At 44.0% G+C, this 20234-nt stretch overlaps 1 protein-coding gene across 6 annotated transcripts in view; it reads left to right on the top strand.

The window, feature by feature from the left end:
* Positions 1 to 1106: 1106 nt before the first annotated feature.
* Positions 1107 to 20234, top strand: part of sgip1a (SH3GL interacting endocytic adaptor 1a) — a 282072-nt gene continuing 262944 nt past the window's right edge. For 4 of the 6 annotated variants that reach the window (XR_005460343.1, XM_038794457.1, XM_038794454.1 and 1 more), the window contains exons 1-2: positions 1449 to 1485; positions 1783 to 1827. Coding sequence is in view for 5 of the 6 variants with exons in the window: in XM_038794457.1 (XP_038650385.1) it covers positions 1449 to 1485; positions 1783 to 1827 (82 nt within the window). In the remaining variant the exon portion in view is untranslated. Of the gene's footprint in view, positions 1554 to 1782; positions 1828 to 20234 lie in introns of all 6 variants that reach the window. The other 2 variants (XM_038794456.1, XM_038794455.1) reach the window with 2 other exon arrangements.

The following is a 20234-nucleotide window of genomic DNA, read 5'->3' as shown; positions in this document are numbered from 1 at the left end:
GGTTCGATCCCGGCTCTGGGTCACTGTCCGTGTGGAGTTTGCACATTCTCCCCATGTTTGCGTGGGTTTCGTCCCCACAACCCAAAGATATGCAGGCTAGGTGGATTGGCCATGCTAAATTGCCCCTAAATTGGAAAAAATTAATTGGGTACTCTAAATTTTTTTTTAAAATCTTTACAGTTAACCCTGCTCCTTAATTTTTTATTAATTTTGGAAATTTTATGTTGCACTTCCTACCTATACCAAAACCTAAATAATATATAGATCAGTGAACATAAAACTATTACTGGGATGCTCCACTGTTTATATCCCTTCAGTTTATTGCCAAAAGAGAAGAAAGCATTCTGGATCAATAGTTTATCAAATTGAGGTCTGCTGTATAGAGTCTGAGATAATTCTGTCACTTGCTATTCCCTTTCCATCCTTTATTGGAGAACAAAATAACAGGGAAATTAATTCTAGATTTGTCTATGAGGTAGGACCTTGAGTGGAGGTCCAGAATCATACAGAATATCAGTCTGCTGAGGACCACGGGGGATAGGGAGGTTGGTTGCAAACAGAACCTGACCAGTTTTGAGTACCACGGATTTAAGTTATAGATTATATATATTATTTCCACATGGACATCCTTAATTGAAATTATAATGCCTCACTCTCGCGTGCATAGACATAAAATCTGTAGTATTTCAGATAATTGCACTTTGGAGGAAAGGTCTATCAATTAGAGACTATTTTGAAAAAGTTTAACACTATCAGAATTCAGAGACAGTTAGGAAGAAATACAGAGTGTGTTATTGGATAGTATGGAGAAATGGAAGGAGAGGCTCTAAAGATCTCTGTGTTTAGTCATTAGGTGACATCTGTGTCAGTCAGCTGCCAATATCTTCCCTTCATGTACATTCATGCATACGCTCTTTAATTAATTCAGAGTTTCCCACTGTGCTCTGCCAGTCTGAGTGAAATTCATTTTCCCACACGCATTCCTAGTGCTTCTTGTGTTTATGCTGATTCTTTTGCCCTTTGACACCGGTTCCCTTCATGCCACATTATTTCCAAGGTTCTCGAGAAGCAGCCCGGGAGGATTTTTTTCTCTATCATCCTTCTGGGGATAATTGTTTATGATGTGACGTCAGTGGGATTGATTTCTCTTCAATGGCACAGAGAGAGAGGGGAGAGCTGGCAGAAATGTGCAGCAGCCTTCTGACAAAAGGACACATGCATTATCTGCGCTGATTTACACAAGAACAATACTTTGGTTTTAATTATTGCTGTTCAGCTGCAGTAACGCATTTCCTTCAGAGGTGTTTTTTTTTGCCCATTATTTTCGACGCTCAGTAGTCGATGGCTGACAGCAGAGGCTTCTGCATTAATCTGACAGTGCTGCTAATTAATCTTATCTGCCTGGCTACCCGAGCAGGATTATAAGGCGGGGAAGTGCGTCACAAGGTATGAAGAGGGTTGTGTGGGGACTCGAACTAGAAGAAGGTGGGGAGGTGGCTTTTTCCTGTGTTCCCAAGGGGTATTGTGTCAGGAGATGGTAACCATGTGATTAGGTACGGAGCAAAAAGGATTGGCTGAACATAGCAGTTGTGTTGAGCTCAGCAAGCTTTCTCTCCCTGTCTCTTTTTCAGCATCATTCTGTGTCAACGGTAGCATCCATGGCCTATACGCACTGGATTTGAATCTTGTGCAGGCATCTGCAATAGCCAGGAGTTGATGCTGATCTTTGTTCCTACTGAATTCATATGTGGTAACTGGTCCCTGCTTTCCTGTGTCTTTCAGGACCTTTGGAGATTGAGGAATGCAATTCTGCCACCATGATGGAAGGTAAGCCTTTACCTCTTAGAATATTTTCAGCCTGAATTGCCTGGCTAGAAGTAAGTCTAGGGTTTTTGCTCAAATCGGGAATTATTCAAGTGTTCACATTTTTAATTTATTTGTGGTCGTGCATAGATTTATATTGTGCTTTAGGTAGCAGCTAAAAGCAAATGACCCTTGTGGGTCCTTGAAAGACTCGGTGTCCTCCTCAGATTTATTGTATCGGGTCCTGAATGGAATATTTGTTGCCGATAGAAGAGCTTATCGAGGCTGCTTTAGCATCGCAATTTGTGAAAGATTTTAGGTTGCAATGTTTCTTGTGAACAAATACAGTTTTGAATGAAAAATCATCTAACAGATGGGTTAACATTTTTTCCAAACTATTCTGATTGAAATAAAGTATTTCCAAATTCAAATATGCATTGCAGTAAGTGGGAAACAGCATAAGCAGTTAATTTGGTGATTACTTAATTGATGTGCAGTATGTTTCTGTGGCATACATGGAGACTGTCAGGCATGTGTGGGTTTTTATTTGGGTGAGGTGCATCAACTTCAACACCAACAATAATTCAGTCATCCAAAATGGCTGAAATTATGTTTTTTTTGCAAAAATGTAAACTATCTGACCTGGACTGTGTTATTCTGCAGTGATAATTATGTAATCAAAGATTATTCTTTAATCAGCCATGTACAATTTGAGCCTCGTTATTATTTATTTTATGTACTGCCATGGAGGGCTGAACAGAAATGATGATCCTCTAAACCTCTTTGCAGTTTGAATATTGCAAATTGAATGCAGGAATATTTTAGCAGCCATGCTGCCCAGTGGCCATTTCTTTGTGGTTCAGTGAGGATAGGTGGGTACCAAACAACATTCTCTAAGTAACATCGTGGCTTTAAGTAGTATTTGAGAGACGTGTGGTGAGTGGTGCCAGTATGTGAGATAATAATAACTTATAAACAGGAGATTAATCCCTTCAGCCACTGGTAAATATTGCTGTGCTTGGTGGTCAGAATTTAGTATAACATGCATTCAGACATAAAGAAAGAAATTGGAATTGAATGCAGCTTCTGCTACACTCTGTTCTATTTTTGTATTATGCAAAGAAATGGTCAATTCTTTGGAACTTCCCCTTAAAATTTTGCATCAATTAATGTATTATTTACCAACAAGTCACTATCTGTTACACTTTTAACTATGATAAATATGAATGGCTTGCAAACTAATTTAAATTTTGATAGCAACGTATGAGGATTTAACTGTTTTGGAACATTATCCTGTAATTTGGACTGAAAATACATTCACAAATTCTGATATGAAATTTGCAGTTAATTGAAAATTAACTAGTCTTTTTAAAATATGGATTTAATTGCTCTCTTGAAGAAAAATAGAACTCTTGTTCAAGAGTGGAATGAAACCCATGTTTCAAGTATAGTCAGACAACATAATGAGTGGCATAATGAGTTAACAGAAAAGCACTTGAAGGGCTTTATGTCACATTGTATATTCATACCCCTGTGTAGATCATTCATGAGCTTAATCCACGTTTTTCATTCTGATGATAGCTGATAGAAATGTAGTACTATTATTGATCCAATGTGGTAAATAGTCTCCTGTGCTATAATTTCTAGAAACATTTTAAGGTTTTGGAGTGAACAAAACTAAATTAACTTTTGTGAGTTTACTTTTCTGGTGATCAATAGTGCTTGGTTGCAATTGGTAACTCGCTCATGCAGTAGGTTATCAGGTCACATGCCACGTTACTCCAACAAGTTGAACCACTGTACAGTATATACCATTGTAGAGCCACTAGTTGAGTAATATAAGCTACACCTTGATTAAAGGTATACTCTTCTTATGTCTCAGAAAGGATTTCACTATTTTTCAAATAAATCAAATTTTAAAAGAAATAGTCGAAACATATGTAGCCTTTTTTGTCTTCACTATCTAATCTGTAATGTGGTAGAGTGAATTGCCTACTTTAGTATCAATACTGTTGTTTCATTCCATTTGGTACCTGCAATTGATGGACAATTGGCTCCACCAGATTCCCACCCAATCAGTGAAATTTACAATTGACTGTTACAGTATTTACAACAGAAAGGCTTCGGGTGGGATTCTCTGCCCCCCCTGCCTGGTCGGAGAATCACCAGGGGGCGGCCCTGCTGTTTCGATGCCGGCTGCCGAATTCTTCGCCACCGGTCGGGGGCCATTGGCTGCGGCCCCCCTGCAATCCTCTGGGCCCCGATGGGCCGAGTGGCCACCCGTTTTTGGCCAGTCCCGCCGGCGTGAAATAGACATGGCCCATCCTGGCGGGACCTGGCTTGGAGGGCAGCTTGGGGGGCTCGTGGGGATATCCAGCCCCGGGGGGCCCCCCACGGTGGCCTGGCCTGCGATCGTGGCCCACCGATCTGCAGGCAGGCCTGTGCCATGGGGGCACTCTTTCCCTCTGCGCCGGCCTCGTGAAGGCTCCGCCACGGCCGGCGCGGAGAAGAAACCCCCTGCGCATGCGCAGGAAACACGCCGGCAGTTCTGCGCATGTGCCAGAACATGCTGGCAGTCCTGTGCATGCGCCAGCCCACGGCCTAGCCGGTTGGCGTGGCACCAACCCTGCCTGTGCCGGCCTAGCCCCCAGTAGTGCGGAGGATTCCGCAACTTCCGGGCAGCCCGAAGCCGGAGTGGTTCGCGCCGCTCTTGGAGCCGTCTTCGGGCCATCCCGCCAATAGTCTCTGATGTTAGAGCATTAATGATATCAAGGAACTCGGTTGGAAAGTCTCAAAATCAGACTGCTCCCGAAATAATCAGAACACTCTTTTTTCTGTTTGATTTCCTATGCCGACGATTTTCCGGCCCCATTGCAGTTGGACCTGCCGGCGGTGAGTGATTCGGCTCCACAGACACGTCCAATGACTTTCAGCAGGATTGGTCACTCCCGATGGCAGGTGGTGCCAGAACAGCCCTCCCCTAGTTTCCCAATGATTCTAGATTAAGTATGAAGCTCCCATGTTTAAGAATTATTTTAAATATGAGATTGGCAGATTTTTCTTTTGCTAGCTGAGGGCAAGTTACATGAGATAAAGGCAGGGAAGGGTGGCACAGTAGTACAGTGGTTAGCACTGTTGCTTCACAGTGCTAGGGTCTTGGGTTCGATTCCTACCTTGGGTCACTGTCTGGGTGGCGTTTGCACATTCTCACCATGTGCGGGTTTTCCTCCTGGTGCTCCGGTTTCCTCCCTCAAGTCCCGAAAGATATGCCGTTAGGTGAATTCTGAATTCTCCCTCTGTGTACCCGAACAGGCGCCGGAGTCCCACGACTAGGGGCTTTTCACAGTAACTTTATTGCTGTGTTAATGTAAGCCTATTTGTGACGATAATAAAGATTATTATATTAAGATTGACGGGATCATCAGGTATTTAGGAGTAGGCCATTCAGCCCTCCAGCCTGTCCTGTCATTCAATGAGATCATGGCTGATCTGTGACCTAACTCCATATACCTGCCTTTGGCCCATATCCCTTCATATTTTTGCTTAACAAAAATCTATCACAGATTTAAAATTAACAACTGATCTAGCTTCAACTGCTGTTTTTGGGGAAGGTTCCAAACCTCTACTTGCCTTTGAGTGAAGAAATCTTTCCTAACATCTCTTCTGAATGGTCTTGTCCTAATATTTAGACTATGCTCCCTAGTTTTCAGAATGTCCAATCAGCGAAAATAGTTTATCTTTATCTACCCTGTCTTTCCCTGTTAATATCTTGAATACCTTGATTATGTCCCCCTTTAACCATCTAAATTCTAGCGAGAACAAGTTTTAATTTGAGCAATCTGTCCTCTTAACTCAAACCTTGTAATCCAAGTATAATTTTTGTAAACCTACGCTGCACTCCCTCGAAGACCAGTATATTCTTCTTAAGGTGTGGTGCCCAGAACTGCTCTGAAGTGAAGCCTAACCAGGGTTTTGTATGGCTGTAGCATAACTCTTGTGTCTTTGTATTCCACCCTCTAGATATTAAGGCTAGCATTCCATTAGCCTTCTTCATTATTTTCTGCTCCTGTTCCTGGCACTCTAAAAACCCATGCACCTGAACCCCCAAATCTCTTTACACATCCACTTCACCTCTTTCCATTTAGAAAGTACTCTGCTCTATTCTTTTCTGGTCCAAAATGGATAACCTCACACTTCCCTACATTAAATTCTATCTGCCACAATTTTTCCATTCGCTTAGTCTGTCAATATCTCCTTGCAATTGTATGCTATCATTTCGGCTGTTTACAATGCCACCTAACTTTGTATCATCCTCAAGTTTGGATATATCATAGAATCTTAGAATTTACAGTGCAGAAGGAGGCCATTTGACCCATCAAGTCCACACCGGCTCTTGGAAAGAGCGCCCTATTTATCCCTAACCCAGTAACCCAACCTAACCTTTTGGACACTAAGGGGCAATTTAGCATGGCTAATCCACCTAACCTACACATCTTTGGACTGTGGAAGGAAACCGGAGTACCCAGAGAAAACTCGCGCAGACATGGCGAATGTGCAAACTCCACACAGTCACCCGAGGCCAGAATTGAACCCGGAACCCTGGAGCTGTGAGGCAGTAGTGCTAACCATTGTGCCACCGTGCCACCCCCATATGGCTTTCTATGCCATCATCCAAGTCATTAATGAATAGTGCCATTAATTGAGGCCACAACACAGATCCCTGTGGTACACCATTAGTCACCCCCTGCCAATTTAAGTAATTACCCATTACCCCCACTCTCTGTCGCCTGCCACTTAACCAGTTTCCTAACCATGTCAATAATTTGCCCTCAACTTCATGGGCTTCCATTTTAGTTAATAGTTTCTTGTGTGGGACTTTATTAAATGCCTTCTGGAAGTCCATTTTAATGACATCCACAGACATTCTCCTGTCCACTACCTCAATCACTTCCTCAAATCCCCTGCTGGTTCTCCCTGATTGAGCGAAAGTTTTCAAAGTGTTCAGTTACCCCATCCCTGATTGTAGACTCGAGCAATTTTCCCACCACAGACATTAGGCTAACTGGGCTATAATTTACCCTTCTTAAAAAGTGGAGTGACATGTGTAATTTTTCAATCTAGAGGGACTACACCTGAATCTAGGGAACTCTGGAAGATTATAGTTAGAGCATCTACAATGCTCTCCCCTACTTCCTTTAATGCCCTCAGATGGAAACCGTTGGGTCCTGGGAATTTGTTACTCTTTAGTTCCATTAATTTCTTAGTTAGGTGATGCTGTACTCATGTTAATTGTATTAAGTCCCTGTCCTCTATCGACTATTAATTTTATTGGGACTTCTGACAAGTTATCCTCCTTTTCTACTGTAAACCTTGAGGTAAAGTAATTGTTCAACATGTCTGCCATTGCCCCATTATCACTGTCAATATCTCCATTTTCAGTGTTTAATGGGCCTGCATTGTTCTTCACCACCCACTTTCCCTTTATGTAATTATAACATTTATTCTTAACTGCTTTTGCTGTCCCTTGCAAGTTTTCTTTCACAATCCCTTTTGTAGCTTTTATAAACTGCTTTGTGACCCGTTGCTGGTCCTTGTACCTATCTCATTAATCCAGATCTGTGGTATGTGTTGCATTTTTGTAAACCCTTTGTTTTAGTTTCATGCTGTCCCAAACCTCTTTTGTTGTCCATGGCTGTGTTTTTGTGAAGTGGAGCAATTTCTTCTCAGGGGTATATACTTGCTCTGTATCTCGTCAAATATTCCCCACTAATCTTCAGTCGTTTGAACCATTAACAGATCTTTCCAGTTTGGGCAGCACGGTAGCATGGTGGTTAGCATAAATGCTTCACAGCTCCAGGGTCCCAGGTTCGATTCCCGGCTGGGTCACTGTCTGTGCGGAGTCTGCATGTCCTTCGTGTGTGTGTGTGGGTTTCCTCCGGGTGCTCCGGTTTCCTCCCACAGTCCAAAGATGTGCGGGTTAGGTGGATTGGCCATGCTAAATTGCCCGTAGTGTCCTAAAAAAAAGTAAGGTTAAGGGGGGGGGGGGGGGTTGTTGGGTTGCGGGTATAGGTTGGATCTGTGGGTTTGAGTAGGGTGATCATTGCTCGGCACAACATCGAGGGCCGAAGGGCCTGTTCTGTGCTGTACTGTTCTATCCTACCATGGATAGTCTGTCTCATCTTGTTAAACACAACTTTACCCAAGTCTAAAATTCTAGGCTGGGATTCTCCCTTCCGGGGACTAAGTCAACACGCCGGCAGGAAAGCCGGCGCCAACCACTTCGCTGTCAACAGCCCCTGAAAGTTCTAACTTTCGGGGGCTAGGTGGACGCAGGAGGGGTTGCCGCTGCTTCAGCTGGCGTGGTGACTTAGTCCCCAGAAGGGAGAATCCCGGCCTAGAATTTTAGACTTGGGTAAAGTTGTGTTTAACAAGATGAGACAGACTATCCATGGAGCGGCGCCAAAGGGCCAGCGGGAGTTCGTGCATGCGCGGACCGGTCGGCATATTCCGTGCATGCGCAGACCGGCCGGAATATTTCCGCCGGTCCCCAGGCAATATGGTGGAGCCCTACAGGGGCCCGGCGCAGAGGAAAGAAGTCGTCTCCCCCCCCCCCCACCCCACCCCATGGAACAAGCCCTCCCGCAGATCAGTAAGCCCCGATCGCGGGCCAAGTCACCGTGGGGGGGGCCCCTCAGGGTCGGATCTCTTTTTTTTTTTCCCCCTCCCCACCCCTGAGGACCGCCCCTGAGCACTTACCTGCCAGTTCCTGCCATGCATGAGGCGAGTAATTCATGCCAACAGCACTGGCCAAAACTAGATGGCCGCTCGGCCATTGGGACCTGGAGAATCGCCAGGGGAGGGCGCTGACAACGGCCCCCGACAGGCGTGGAGGGAATCCCGGCGCCGCACGAAAAGGGGGCAGTTGGCGTCGGGGTGGGATTCGCGCCCCCCCCCCCCGGGGATTTTCCGACCCGGCAGGGTTCCGAGAATCCCGGCGTATCTGAAACGTGTTTTTAGCTTTAAAACGCTACACTGAATTCAATCATGTTGTGATCACCATTTGATAAGTGTTCGCGCACAGTTAGACTACTAATTAAATTGAGCTTGTTACTAATAATTGAACTCTAATATTGTCTGTCCTCTTGTTGCATCTAGAACATATTGCTGCAGGATACTATCCCTAGGTCTCTGGGTAAACAGTGGATAGCTGTTCGGAAGATAGGAAAAAGAATAGGCCACATAGCAGAATTCATGACTGATCTCTTACTTTGCTCCATCTCACCACCTTTTATAATGTTGACTAGCAAAAATTTATCAATCTCAATTTACATGTATTCGTTGAGCTAGCATCTATTGCTTTTGCGGGGGAAAGAGTGTTCCACATTTCTATGACCAGTTATGTGACGTTTAACATTAAATGCATTTACTTAGGTAACCAATTGATGAAAGTATCTGTTTTCAATGCTGTGATACAGCAGCAACATGTAATTCCACTCAACCAGCTGCATCTTCACATTGGACGTATGTGATCATAGAACAGGGATGGACCATATAGCCTCTGGAGTCAGTTCTACCATTTAATGAGATTATGGTTGAACTGTACCTTAAACTCCATTTGCTTGCCTTCATTGCATAGAACTTAATACCCTTGGCTAATAAAGGAAATGTCAACCTCAGATTTGATGCTATTACTTGAACTAGCATCTACTACTTTTAATTGCACGCTTCCACCACCCTTTGCATGGAAAAGTGTTTCCTAACTTCTCTCCTGAATGGCCAAGATCTGCTTTTAAAGTTCATTCAGCATCAAGTGCAGGACATAAAGTATTCTGGGGACAACATATCAAACATGATTCCACAATTTAAAAAAAAAATAATGAGATTGGAGCTGATTGGTAAAATTGGTGTACTGTTACATAAGATGGTTTAGGTTTGTTTACTCAGCTGAAAAGCTCCAAACCAACAAGAAGCTTTTTACAAAATAGCTTTTACCTATATTTGCTAATGCCACCGGAGTAAATTCCAATTTCTTATCTTCCATGGGGTGTAAGTAACTGTTAGTTCTGGAAGTGTTTTCATGACCAGGTAGTGTGCAGCAGATGGTAACTGGGGCAGCCACCAAATAAACGGAGTGAGCTACCACATAATTTACCAGCTTTAAATGTTTATGGAATTTAAGATTCTTATACTGTAACCTCCCTACAACCCTTGCCCCAACTTCCTTGCCCCTCCCACCACCTCCAGAAATCTCTATGCTCATCTGTGCTAATCCTTAGCTCTTAGGACAGAGAATGTCAGGGATGCCAATGAATAGTGCCCATTCCTTGAGCTATCTAGGCCCTGAGCTTTGGAATTTGCACCCTGAATCTCCCACCCCTCTCCTTCAATAGCATGCTCCTTTGCAATCATCTGCCTATTTCATCAAGCTTTTGATGACCTTTCCAGTTGTCTCCTCCTTTGTCTTGGTCTCACTTAATTTCAAATGATGTTCCTTTTTCTATCTAACATTTGACTATGTCAAAGTTTTTTTTTGTATAAATACAAGTTACTGTTTGCATTATCAATCTTCTGAATGTTTATTATATAGAAATTACAGCATTGAATTGGACCTTTCAACCCAATCAGTGTGTTTTTGTTTATCCTCCACACAAGCAACATCAGTAATCTCAACTGTCCACTTAATTTTTATCTTGGGCTGGATTATAGTAGGGAGGTTATGCTTTAGTTGTGCAGGGCATTGGTGCGACCACATCTGGAGTACTCTGTACAGTATTGGTCTCCTTATTTAAGGAAAGATGTAAATGTGTTTAGTCTTTCAGAAAAGGTTTACTGGTCTAATACGAGGAATGGGAGGAAAGGTTGAAGAGGTTAGGTTATATCCACTTCAGATTAGAAGAGTAAGAGGTGACTTGAGGGATATTGACAGGGTGGATGTGGAGAGGATCCTAGAAAGAGGCCATTTTGGCCCATCGGGCCTGCACCAAGCCTCTGAAAGAGTGCCCTACCTTGGTTGACATCTCCACCCAATCCCAGTAACCATGCCTAACTTGTACATCCCTGGAAACTAAGGGGCAATTTAGCATGGTCAATCCAGCTAACCTGAACATCTTTGGACTGTGGAAGGAAACTGGAGCACTCGGAGGAAACCAACACAGACACAAGGAGAACGTGCATACTCCACACAGACAGCCACTGAAGGCTGGAATTGAATCCAAATTCCTGGTGCTGTGAGGCAGTGGTGCTAACCACTGCCATCGTGTCACTCTCTAGAATTGGGGGTCACTGTTTAAAAATAGGGAGTTACTCATTTATGACAGAGATGAGGATTTCTTTCTCTCAGAGGGTGGTGCGTCTCTGGAACTCTTTTCCTCAAAAGACAGTGGAAACACAGTGTTTAATTTCTTTTAAGGCAGAGCTAGATAGATTCTTGATTAACAATTTGGGTGAATGGTTATTGTGGGTCGGCAGGAATGTGGGGTTTAAGCTAGAATCAGATTAGCCATTATCTTATTGAATGGCGGAGCAGACTCGAGAGGCCGAGTGGCCTACTCCTGCTTCTAATTCATATATTTGTAGATATAAACTGGCCCCACTTTACCCGATTGCCCTTTGGCCATTTTATGACCTTTGAGCCCGTAACTGGCTGGAGCTGGGCTTTTCACTCCCATCAGGGAGGAAGTCCTCCCCATGAGCTCTATGGTCCCATCATCACCGCTGGGATTACAACAGTCACAGAGGGAAGTGAGCTGCAATGAACCTGGACGTCCGGGTTCTTGCTGAGCCCTGGCAAGGCTGGACTGGGCGGGGTGGGGGGCCACTGGGGTGGGAATACCTGGGGAGGAGGGGGGGCTTTGATGGGTACAGATGGTTACATAAAGGGGTTTCCCCATTTCTTTGATTGAATACCAGCTCACTCAATGAAACGTGCTGAGCTTCACACTTGGCACAGGCCTCTTCCATCATAGGTAAAATCCCAGCAGAGGTGGGATTAAGTGGCCATCAATTGGCCACATAAGGGCCTCATTTAACCCATGATTGGGCAGGCATCCTAAGGCCTCCTCTGCCACTGGTGAGTGGCTCAAGCAGGCATAGGAAGGTAGGGCAATTTTACAGCCCCCCACCACCCACCTTGCCAACTCACCTGAGGAGAGGGATGGGTGTACGAAAGCTGACCCCTTTATTTGCTCTTCCTTCAAAAGTGAATCTTAACTTTTCCTTAGAAGTTAGTGGAGTCGATGGGAATCAGGGGGAAACTCTCCGCTGGTTGGAGTCATACCTGGCACAAAGGAAGATGGTTGTGGTGGCTGGAGGTCAATCATCTCAGCTCCAGGACATCACTGCAGGAGTTCCTCAGGGTAGTGTCCCAGGCCCAACCATCTTCAGCCGCTTCATCAATGACCTCCATTCCATCATAAGGTTAGAATTGGAGATGCTTGCAGATGACTGCACAATATTCACCATTCGCAACTCCTCAGATAATGAAGCAGTCCATGTCCAAATGCAACAAGACCTGGACAATATCCAGGCTTGGGCTGACGTGGCAAGTTACATTCATGCCACACAAGTGCCATGCAATGACCATCTCCTACAAGAGAAGATCTAACCATTGTCCCTTGACATTCAGTGGCATTACCATCACTGAATCCCCCACAATCAATATCCTGGGGGTTACCATTGATCAGAAACTGAACTGGACTATCCACATTAATACTGTGGCTACCAGGACAGGTCAAAGACTAGGAATCCTATGGTGAGTAACTCACCTCCTGACCCCCCAAAGCCTGTCTGTCCACCACCTACAAGGCACAAGCCAGGAGTGTAATGGAATACTCTCCACTTGCCTGGATGAGTGCAGCTCCAACAACACTCGAAGCTCAACACCATCCATGACAAAGCAGCCCGCTTGATTGTTCCTTCCACAAACATTCAAACCATCCACCACCGATGAACAGAGCAGCCGTGTGTACCACCTACAAGATGCACTGCAGTAACTTACTAAGGTTCCTTAGACAACACCTTCCAAACTCAGGACCACTACCATCTAGAAAGACAAGAACAGCTGATACCTGGGAACCCCACCACCTGGAGATTCCCCTCTAAGTCGCTCACCACCCTGACTGGTTAATATATCACTGCACCTTCACTGTTGCTGGGGCAACATCCAATATCTCCCTAACAGCACAGCAGGTTTTCCTACACCTCCAAGGACTGCAGCGGTTCAAGAAGGTAACTCACCACTACCTTCTGAAGGGCAACGAGGGATGGACAATAAATACTGGCCTTGCCAGCGACATCCACATCCTGTAAATACATTTTTAGAAAGCATGATCTCTGCTTCAATCACTAACTCAATTAGCGCGTTCCACAACCTCAATCCTCTGTTTGAAAAAAAGATTATTCTGGTTGCTGTCTGAATGCTGTGCATTTAATCTTCTATCTATGTTCATTAATACTCAGCTGCAGAAACAGTTTGGTACTATCTGCGCTGCCCCATTTCTTCACAATCTTAAACACTTTCTCAAACTCATAGAATTCAAAGAATGCTTAATTCACAGAATCCTCAACAGAGCAGAAGGAGGCCATTTGGCCCACAGAGTCTGCACAGACCCTCTGAAAGAGCACCCTCTCAAGGTCCACCCCCCCCACCCTATCCCCTCAGCCCAACCCAACCTGCACACCACTGCATCACTGGGTACGAAAGGGCAACATAGCATGGCCAATCCACCTAACATCTTCAGACTGTGAGAGGAAACCGGAGCACCCAGAGGAAACCAGCGCAGAAATGGGGAGAAGGAGCAAACTCCACGCAGTCACCCAAGGCCGGAATCCAACCTGGGTCCCTGCCACTGTGAGGCAGCAATGCCAACCACTGTGCCAATGTGCTGCCCTCAATTATCTCATCACCCAATTCTGATTTTTCCAGTCTTTCTTTGTTTTATATTACCTCGTGTCAGGCATCAGCCTACTTCATAGCGAGACCGGAGGTGCTCAACACAAAGTTGGTGGCTTCCATAGATACACTTGCTGGACTAATTGAATCCAAAAATTATCCATTAAAGAGGCAGTGTGGGGGGAAAAATGTGGTATTCTTGAAGATTGCAGCATGGGCTGCCCATAACACTTTTCTTCCCCTGGTGAACTAGCAGAGCCTGCGTAGCACTGTGTGGAGCGGTGCTATGTGATTACCTTTCTGTGGAAAGTGGGGGGGAAATTCAGAGTGTAGTAAATATATTGGGTGGGATTCTCTGTCCCGCCAGCCTCATTTTCCAGTGCTGCGCACACCCGCCGGATTCTCCGTTCCCGCAGCCAGCCAATGGGGATTCCCATTGTGGGCCACGCCACACCATCGGGAAATGTGCAGGCGTGTGTGCGCTGCCGGCAGGGCAGAGAATCCAACTGATGGACAATCCTGCAGGTTATTTGGGTTTGACAAGTGTCAGGAAAGCCAAGTATCATTTTGCTGTTCACTAGCAATGCTATGATGTATTCAACATGATTTACATCATTCCATTGTGTACCAGAGAACAAATAGAAGTGATTTGCCAGCCACTCTTTCAAATAGGCTTACCTTCTAAATTGTGATTAGACTGAGACCCTTTCTCATTCTGCATTTGTACAGAACTATTGGGCATCAAAATTTCACACAAAAGCAAGTTGTCACATTTATCCTTTAAATATGGCAGAAGCAGAACATGATAAAGGATAGAATGATGTAAGAAAAAGGCTATTATAAAATATTCAAATTATTGAAATTTGAATAGCAATAGTATTTATGGGGTACTATGATTTTCACAGATCTTTAGAGCACAGGGGTAAGAAAAAAAGGTTCAAAACATAACCATTTACACGCGCACACACACAGTGAAAATCTGGGAATGCTTGGCAGTGGATTTTCAGGACTATATATGAGTGGGACTAATTGGATTGCTCCTTGAACAAATCGGCGCAGATCTGATGCCCTGAATGCTTCCTTCCATGCTGTAATGTTGTCAGGTTCTATATGACCTTGAGCTGAATTTAAAGGCCTTTCCCTGAGGCAGATTTGGAGGCAGGGGGTATTTAATTGTTTGGAGGGTGTGGGGTGTGGGCATACGGCCTCCCTACCTACAGCCCAGTAATGCCCAGTCCAGAGGGGGAGGCCCCAGCAATGCCCAGTTCCTGCCACTTCTAGAATTCAGCCACTGGCAGGTGGGGCTGTTGCCTTGCAGGGAGGACAATCCGCAAACTCAGTCAAGTTTGCGTGCAGGCTCCCGAGGGGCGGGTTGGGGCGGTAGGGGCACGCGGGTGGCCCTTCATTGTTAGATATTCAGTGCTTGGTTAAGGGACCAAGCATTGGGAAAGGTGCCCACTGAGAGCCACCCTCTTTCTTCCAACATTTCTTCGTCCCCCTCAATTCCCATTCTGCCCTCAATCACTAGTGGCCAGGGGTCCTCCACTGATCCTGAGTCTCTGGGGTGCGTTGCCAGCAGCCGCCTCCATTCCAGGTAGTGCTACTTGCAATGGAGAGCTCCTAGGGGTAGGATTTCTGTCCTGGGGCCTTAATCCTGGGGAAGGCCTATTGAGAGGCACGTAATATGGAGAGCCTTTCACAAAGGAAGCAACGTGGCTCTCCAGCTTTCCAGCCAGTGGGTGAGATCCGCATCGACTGGATTCAATTCTGTCCCGTATGTTGGAAGCCAGGTGGTGTTTTTACTTATTCAAATGTCGTCTTCAAAGATGAAGAAGTGAGATGTATGAACCAATTTTTACATGGAGTGCAGGAAATGGACAGAAATAATTTTACAAGACTAATTGAAGTAATTGTCTTCCAACAAATCAAACAGTTATTTAATATGTTAATGGGAATTAAAGGAAAATGGGTCATTAATCTACATCCCTAGAAAGCAAGTAGATTATTTGGAGGATCTTTAGAATCATTAAGTTGTTAAATTTTTTGCCATTATTAAAAAAGCTCTCCAGTGATCACCCAGCTACTATGTTTGATTGTAATGATTTCACCCTGTAAGTATCAACAACACATATTGAAGCAGTTGCCAAAGAAATTATAAATTCTCAAAGTAAATACTTTTTGCATCATAGAAAACTTTTGTCCTGCATATTGTGTAAAAACATGTTGAACGATAGCTGATATTTTCATGCCAAGTCGCCAATCGCACACACTTTTTCTTCTCTCTTTTCTGTATTTTATTGATGTGGAGATGCCGGTGTTGGACTGGGGTGGGCACAGTACACCAGGTTAAAGTCCAACAGGTTTATTTGGAATCATTAGCTTTCAGACCGTAGCTCCTTCATCCAAAAAAACCTGTGGGACTTTAACCTGCTGTTGTTAGACTTCTACTGTCTTTTTTATTAATACTATTACTGTGTCTCATAAGTTTCAATTATCTGCTACCAAATACCCATCTCCTACTTGAACACTCTCTCTCTCTCTCTCTCTTTCTCTTTCTCTTTCTCTTTCTCTTTCTTTCTCTCTCTCCCTCTCTCCCCCAAAGATTTGGTCTACCTGGTCAACTCTGCCGTTTGGGCACCCTCCTACTCTAATGCCCTTTCCCAACTTGCCCCCGCCTCCCCCCGTATCCCATAGTCCCTTCTCCTAGTATTAAACAATCTCTGTAATTAATCAGTTATAACTGATTCAAGCACTTGATGTGACAGCATGTTTCAAGTTCTTACTACTTTCTGATAAATATGTCACTTTGTTCTAGATTCCCACACAAAGTGAATCCACTCTATCAAACCCTTTCATAATTTGAGCCCTCAGGGCAGCACGGTAACACAGAGACTGTGGCTTCACAGCACCAGGGTATCAGGTTCGATTCCCGGCTGGGTCACTGTCTGTGTGGATTCGGCACGTTCTCCCCATGTCTGCGTGGGTTTCCTCCTACTCGTCCCAAAAGATGTGCTGTTAGGTAATTTGGACATTCTGTATTCTCCCTCTTTGTACCCGAACAGGCGTCGGAATGTGTCGACTAGAGGCTTTTCACAGTAACTTCATTGCAATGTAAGCCTACTTGTGACAAAATTTAAAAAAAAAGAATAGTAGGTTTCTTCTTAGTTTTCTGTTCCGAGAAGAGCCTCAAACTTCTCAGTCTTTACTGAAAATTGTATCCCCTCCATTCTGGTCACACCTTAGTCAATATTTACTGATTTTCCAGCAGGAAGATAGGAGGAGAGGTAGGCCATTCAGCCTATCGAGCCTGTTCCACCATCCATTCAATTAGATCTTGGTTGATCATCTACCTCAACACCACTTTCCCGGGTTATCTCCATATCCCCCGATTGTCACCAGCATCAAGAAATGTGTTGATTTCTGTCTTGAACATGCTCAATGATTGAGTTTCCACAGTCCACTGGTGTAGCGAATTCCAAAGATTCACCACCCTCAGTGGAGGAATTCCTCCTCAGGTCAGTGGCCTACCCCTCATTCTGAGACTATGTCCTCTGGTTCTTGGCTCACCAGTTTTCAGTGTCATTTTTGAAGAATGGAGATCAGGGGCAGGACTTTTGCTATTGAGGGGATAGCTCGGGTCAGGAAACTTACCAACTCAACAGACCAGCCTCAGTTGAAAGGGTCATGTCAGACCCATTTTTCACACCGGGAAGAGGGAGGTAGGATTGTGCCAGGCCTGCAGACCCTAGGTGGCTGCTCTTTCATTTTCTTCCCATAATTTTATATCTCTCTTCCCCTCTTCTCTCTTGTCTACTCTCCTTTTCCCCTTTTTCTCCTTCTCCTGTTAACTTTGGTTCCTATTCTTTCTCACTATCTTTCTTCCTTCAGCCTTTCTCGCTCTCTTTCTCTGCCCTCGCTCATTTACCTCTTTCTATCATCTCTCCACAAGGAAAAATCTAACATTACCGCTGCAAGTATCATTCTTATGTTCTTTGCTTCCAAAAATAATGGCTGCTTCTGAAATAATTTCATCCAGGTGTTTGCCACTTCAATCTCGTGACAGTAATTTTTCTGCAGCATAACTCAAGCAAGGCCATTGTCCAACTTTATTATATAAGTATTTAAGAAAAAGCCATATGTCTCCTTTTCTGAGTTGATGCAAGTGCTGGATAGCTGACTGTCACCCATGCAGGAATCCTAGGTTCAGTTCCCATCTAAGGTCACTATTCTTGGCTGTGATTTCACAACTTGTCTTAAATTGAGGAAACACGTGCCAGAACTACTGTTATTCCTGTCTGGAAATAGTGACAGTACAACTGTGTGGTGATTAAGGTGGGCAAAATATGGCTTAATTGTGCTGCTTTTACTGCCAAATAGCTTGTTGACCTGTTTCTGCAGCCGTACAACCTCTGAGATCTCTGTGCAACTCCAATTCTAGGCTTTTGGGCATCCCAGATCTTAATCTTCAGCTGTCCAGCCCTAAACTCTGGAATTCTCTCTCTAAACCTCTGCACGTTCTTCCCCTTTTTCTTGCTCTTAAGAAGCTCCTTAAGCCTTATCTTTTTGAACTGGTTACCTGTCCTAATGTCTGTGTCAAATTTGTTAATTACTCCAAGGCATATTTTACTATGCTAAAGAAGGAAAGCCTATTGGATAGTAATATGAAGTTTGACTGATGTTTCATAATCTTGTCTAGTCAAAAGACACTGTGAATATTCTAGTATTTTTCTTTTTTTTTGTCCATGGGATGTGGGCGTCGCTGGCGGTGCCAGCATTTATTGCCCATTCCTGAGAGCAAATAAGTGAACCACATTGTTTTGGGTTTGGAGTCACATGTAGGCCAGACGAGGCAAGGATGACAGATTTCCTTACCTAAAGGACAGTAGTGAACCAAATAGGTTTTTACGACAATCGACAATGGTTCCACTTTATAATTCCAGATTTGTGTTTAATTCAAATTTCACCGTCCGCCATGGCGGGATTCGAATCTGGGTCTCTAGAGCGTGACTCTTGGTCTCTGGATTACTAGTCCAGCGACTATGCCACTGCCTCCCTTCTGTTATAGCCAATTGGCCTTGGAAGAGTGACAGTGAAGATTCATTATAGTGAAATCAGGCTTAACGAGTGAAGAAATGAGAAACGCTTGCGAAACGTGGTTTGTGTTCTCTTGAATTTAGACACAGTAAGAAGTCTTACAATACCAGGTTAAAGTCCAACAGGTTTGTTTCGAATCACTAGTTTTTGGAGCACTACGCCTTACGCCAGCATCTCCACATCATGGCTTGAGTTTAGAAGGTGAGGGTGATCTAATCAAGGAAATTAAAATGATAAAAATCCAATCGGGTGGATCCAAAGAAAATCTCTTCTGATCAGGAAAATGCGAAACTGGAGAACTTAATCTTAAAATTAGAGCTAGATTGTTTATAAATAAAATCAGAAAGCACTTATTAACACCAAGTAGTGGAGATCTCGAATTCTTTTCCTCCTAAAATCTGTGGATGCTGAGTGAGGTGAAACGTTCAATATTTATATTGCTAGACACTGAAGTATCAAGCTATGTAGAGCTAAGGAAGCGAAAGAGATTTGGTGTGCAGATAAATCACAAACAAACTGAATGGTAGAATAGGCCTGAGAAACTGAATGGCCTATTTCTGTTCTATGTTTCTAAGTTCAACCTAGCCGAAATACAATTTGTTGAAGGTGATGGATGAATACATAATAACATGTCCCAAGGCACTTTACACAAGCATTATAAAGCAAAATTTAACATCAGATGAGGAACTATTAGGGAAGATGACCAAAGGTTTAGCCAAAGGGATAGGCGCTTTAAGGGAGTATCTCAAAAGGTGAAAGGAGAGGTTGAGAGGGGAGCAATTTAGGAAGGGAATTCCAAGGTTTAAGGTCTTGACAACTGAAGAGTCGACTGAGAATGGAAGAGTGATTAAAATTGGCGATGCTGAGAAGGTCAGAATTACAGGGCTGTCAGAGATGACAGAGATTAGGGACCTTGGAGGGATTGGAAAACAAGGTTAGTGATTTTAAAATCAAGATGTTTCTTAATGAGTAAAGGGTACATGAGGATACAGGAGACTACACCTGAATGAGACAAAGGTCAAGAGAATAGTGAATTAGGTTCACATGGGAATTTGGTGCATGGGGTAGGAGATGCTTAAATAAGATTTATTGTAAAGTATGTGAAGTATGAGTTGGCATTATCACTTCTAATTAAGGTTCATTAATAGTTGTAAGGTGTATTAAGTGTAAGGCCAAGTAAAGTTAATATAAGCAAACCAAGTAAAATTAAGTTAAGTGAAATAAAATTAAGACATGGTAGGGCAGCTGGGCCATATGGAATGCATGCCCTGAAGTATGTGGGAAGTTGTGGCTGTTGCAGGTGACCTGGATGACCACATGTGAAACGCCACAAGCTGCAGAAATTTAAGCTCGGTTTCGGAGCTCGAACAGTGGCTGGCACCACTGTGGCGCATCCACAAGGCTGTGAGCTATGTGTATAGCATAATCAGAGAGATGGTCACACTAC

This window comes from Scyliorhinus canicula, chromosome 4, assembly GCF_902713615.1.
Source record: "Scyliorhinus canicula chromosome 4, sScyCan1.1, whole genome shotgun sequence".
Taxonomy (NCBI): Eukaryota; Metazoa; Chordata; class Chondrichthyes; order Carcharhiniformes; family Scyliorhinidae; genus Scyliorhinus; species Scyliorhinus canicula.
Note: the sequence above shows the minus strand (reverse complement) of the source record. Positions and strands in the feature narration are given on the sequence as shown.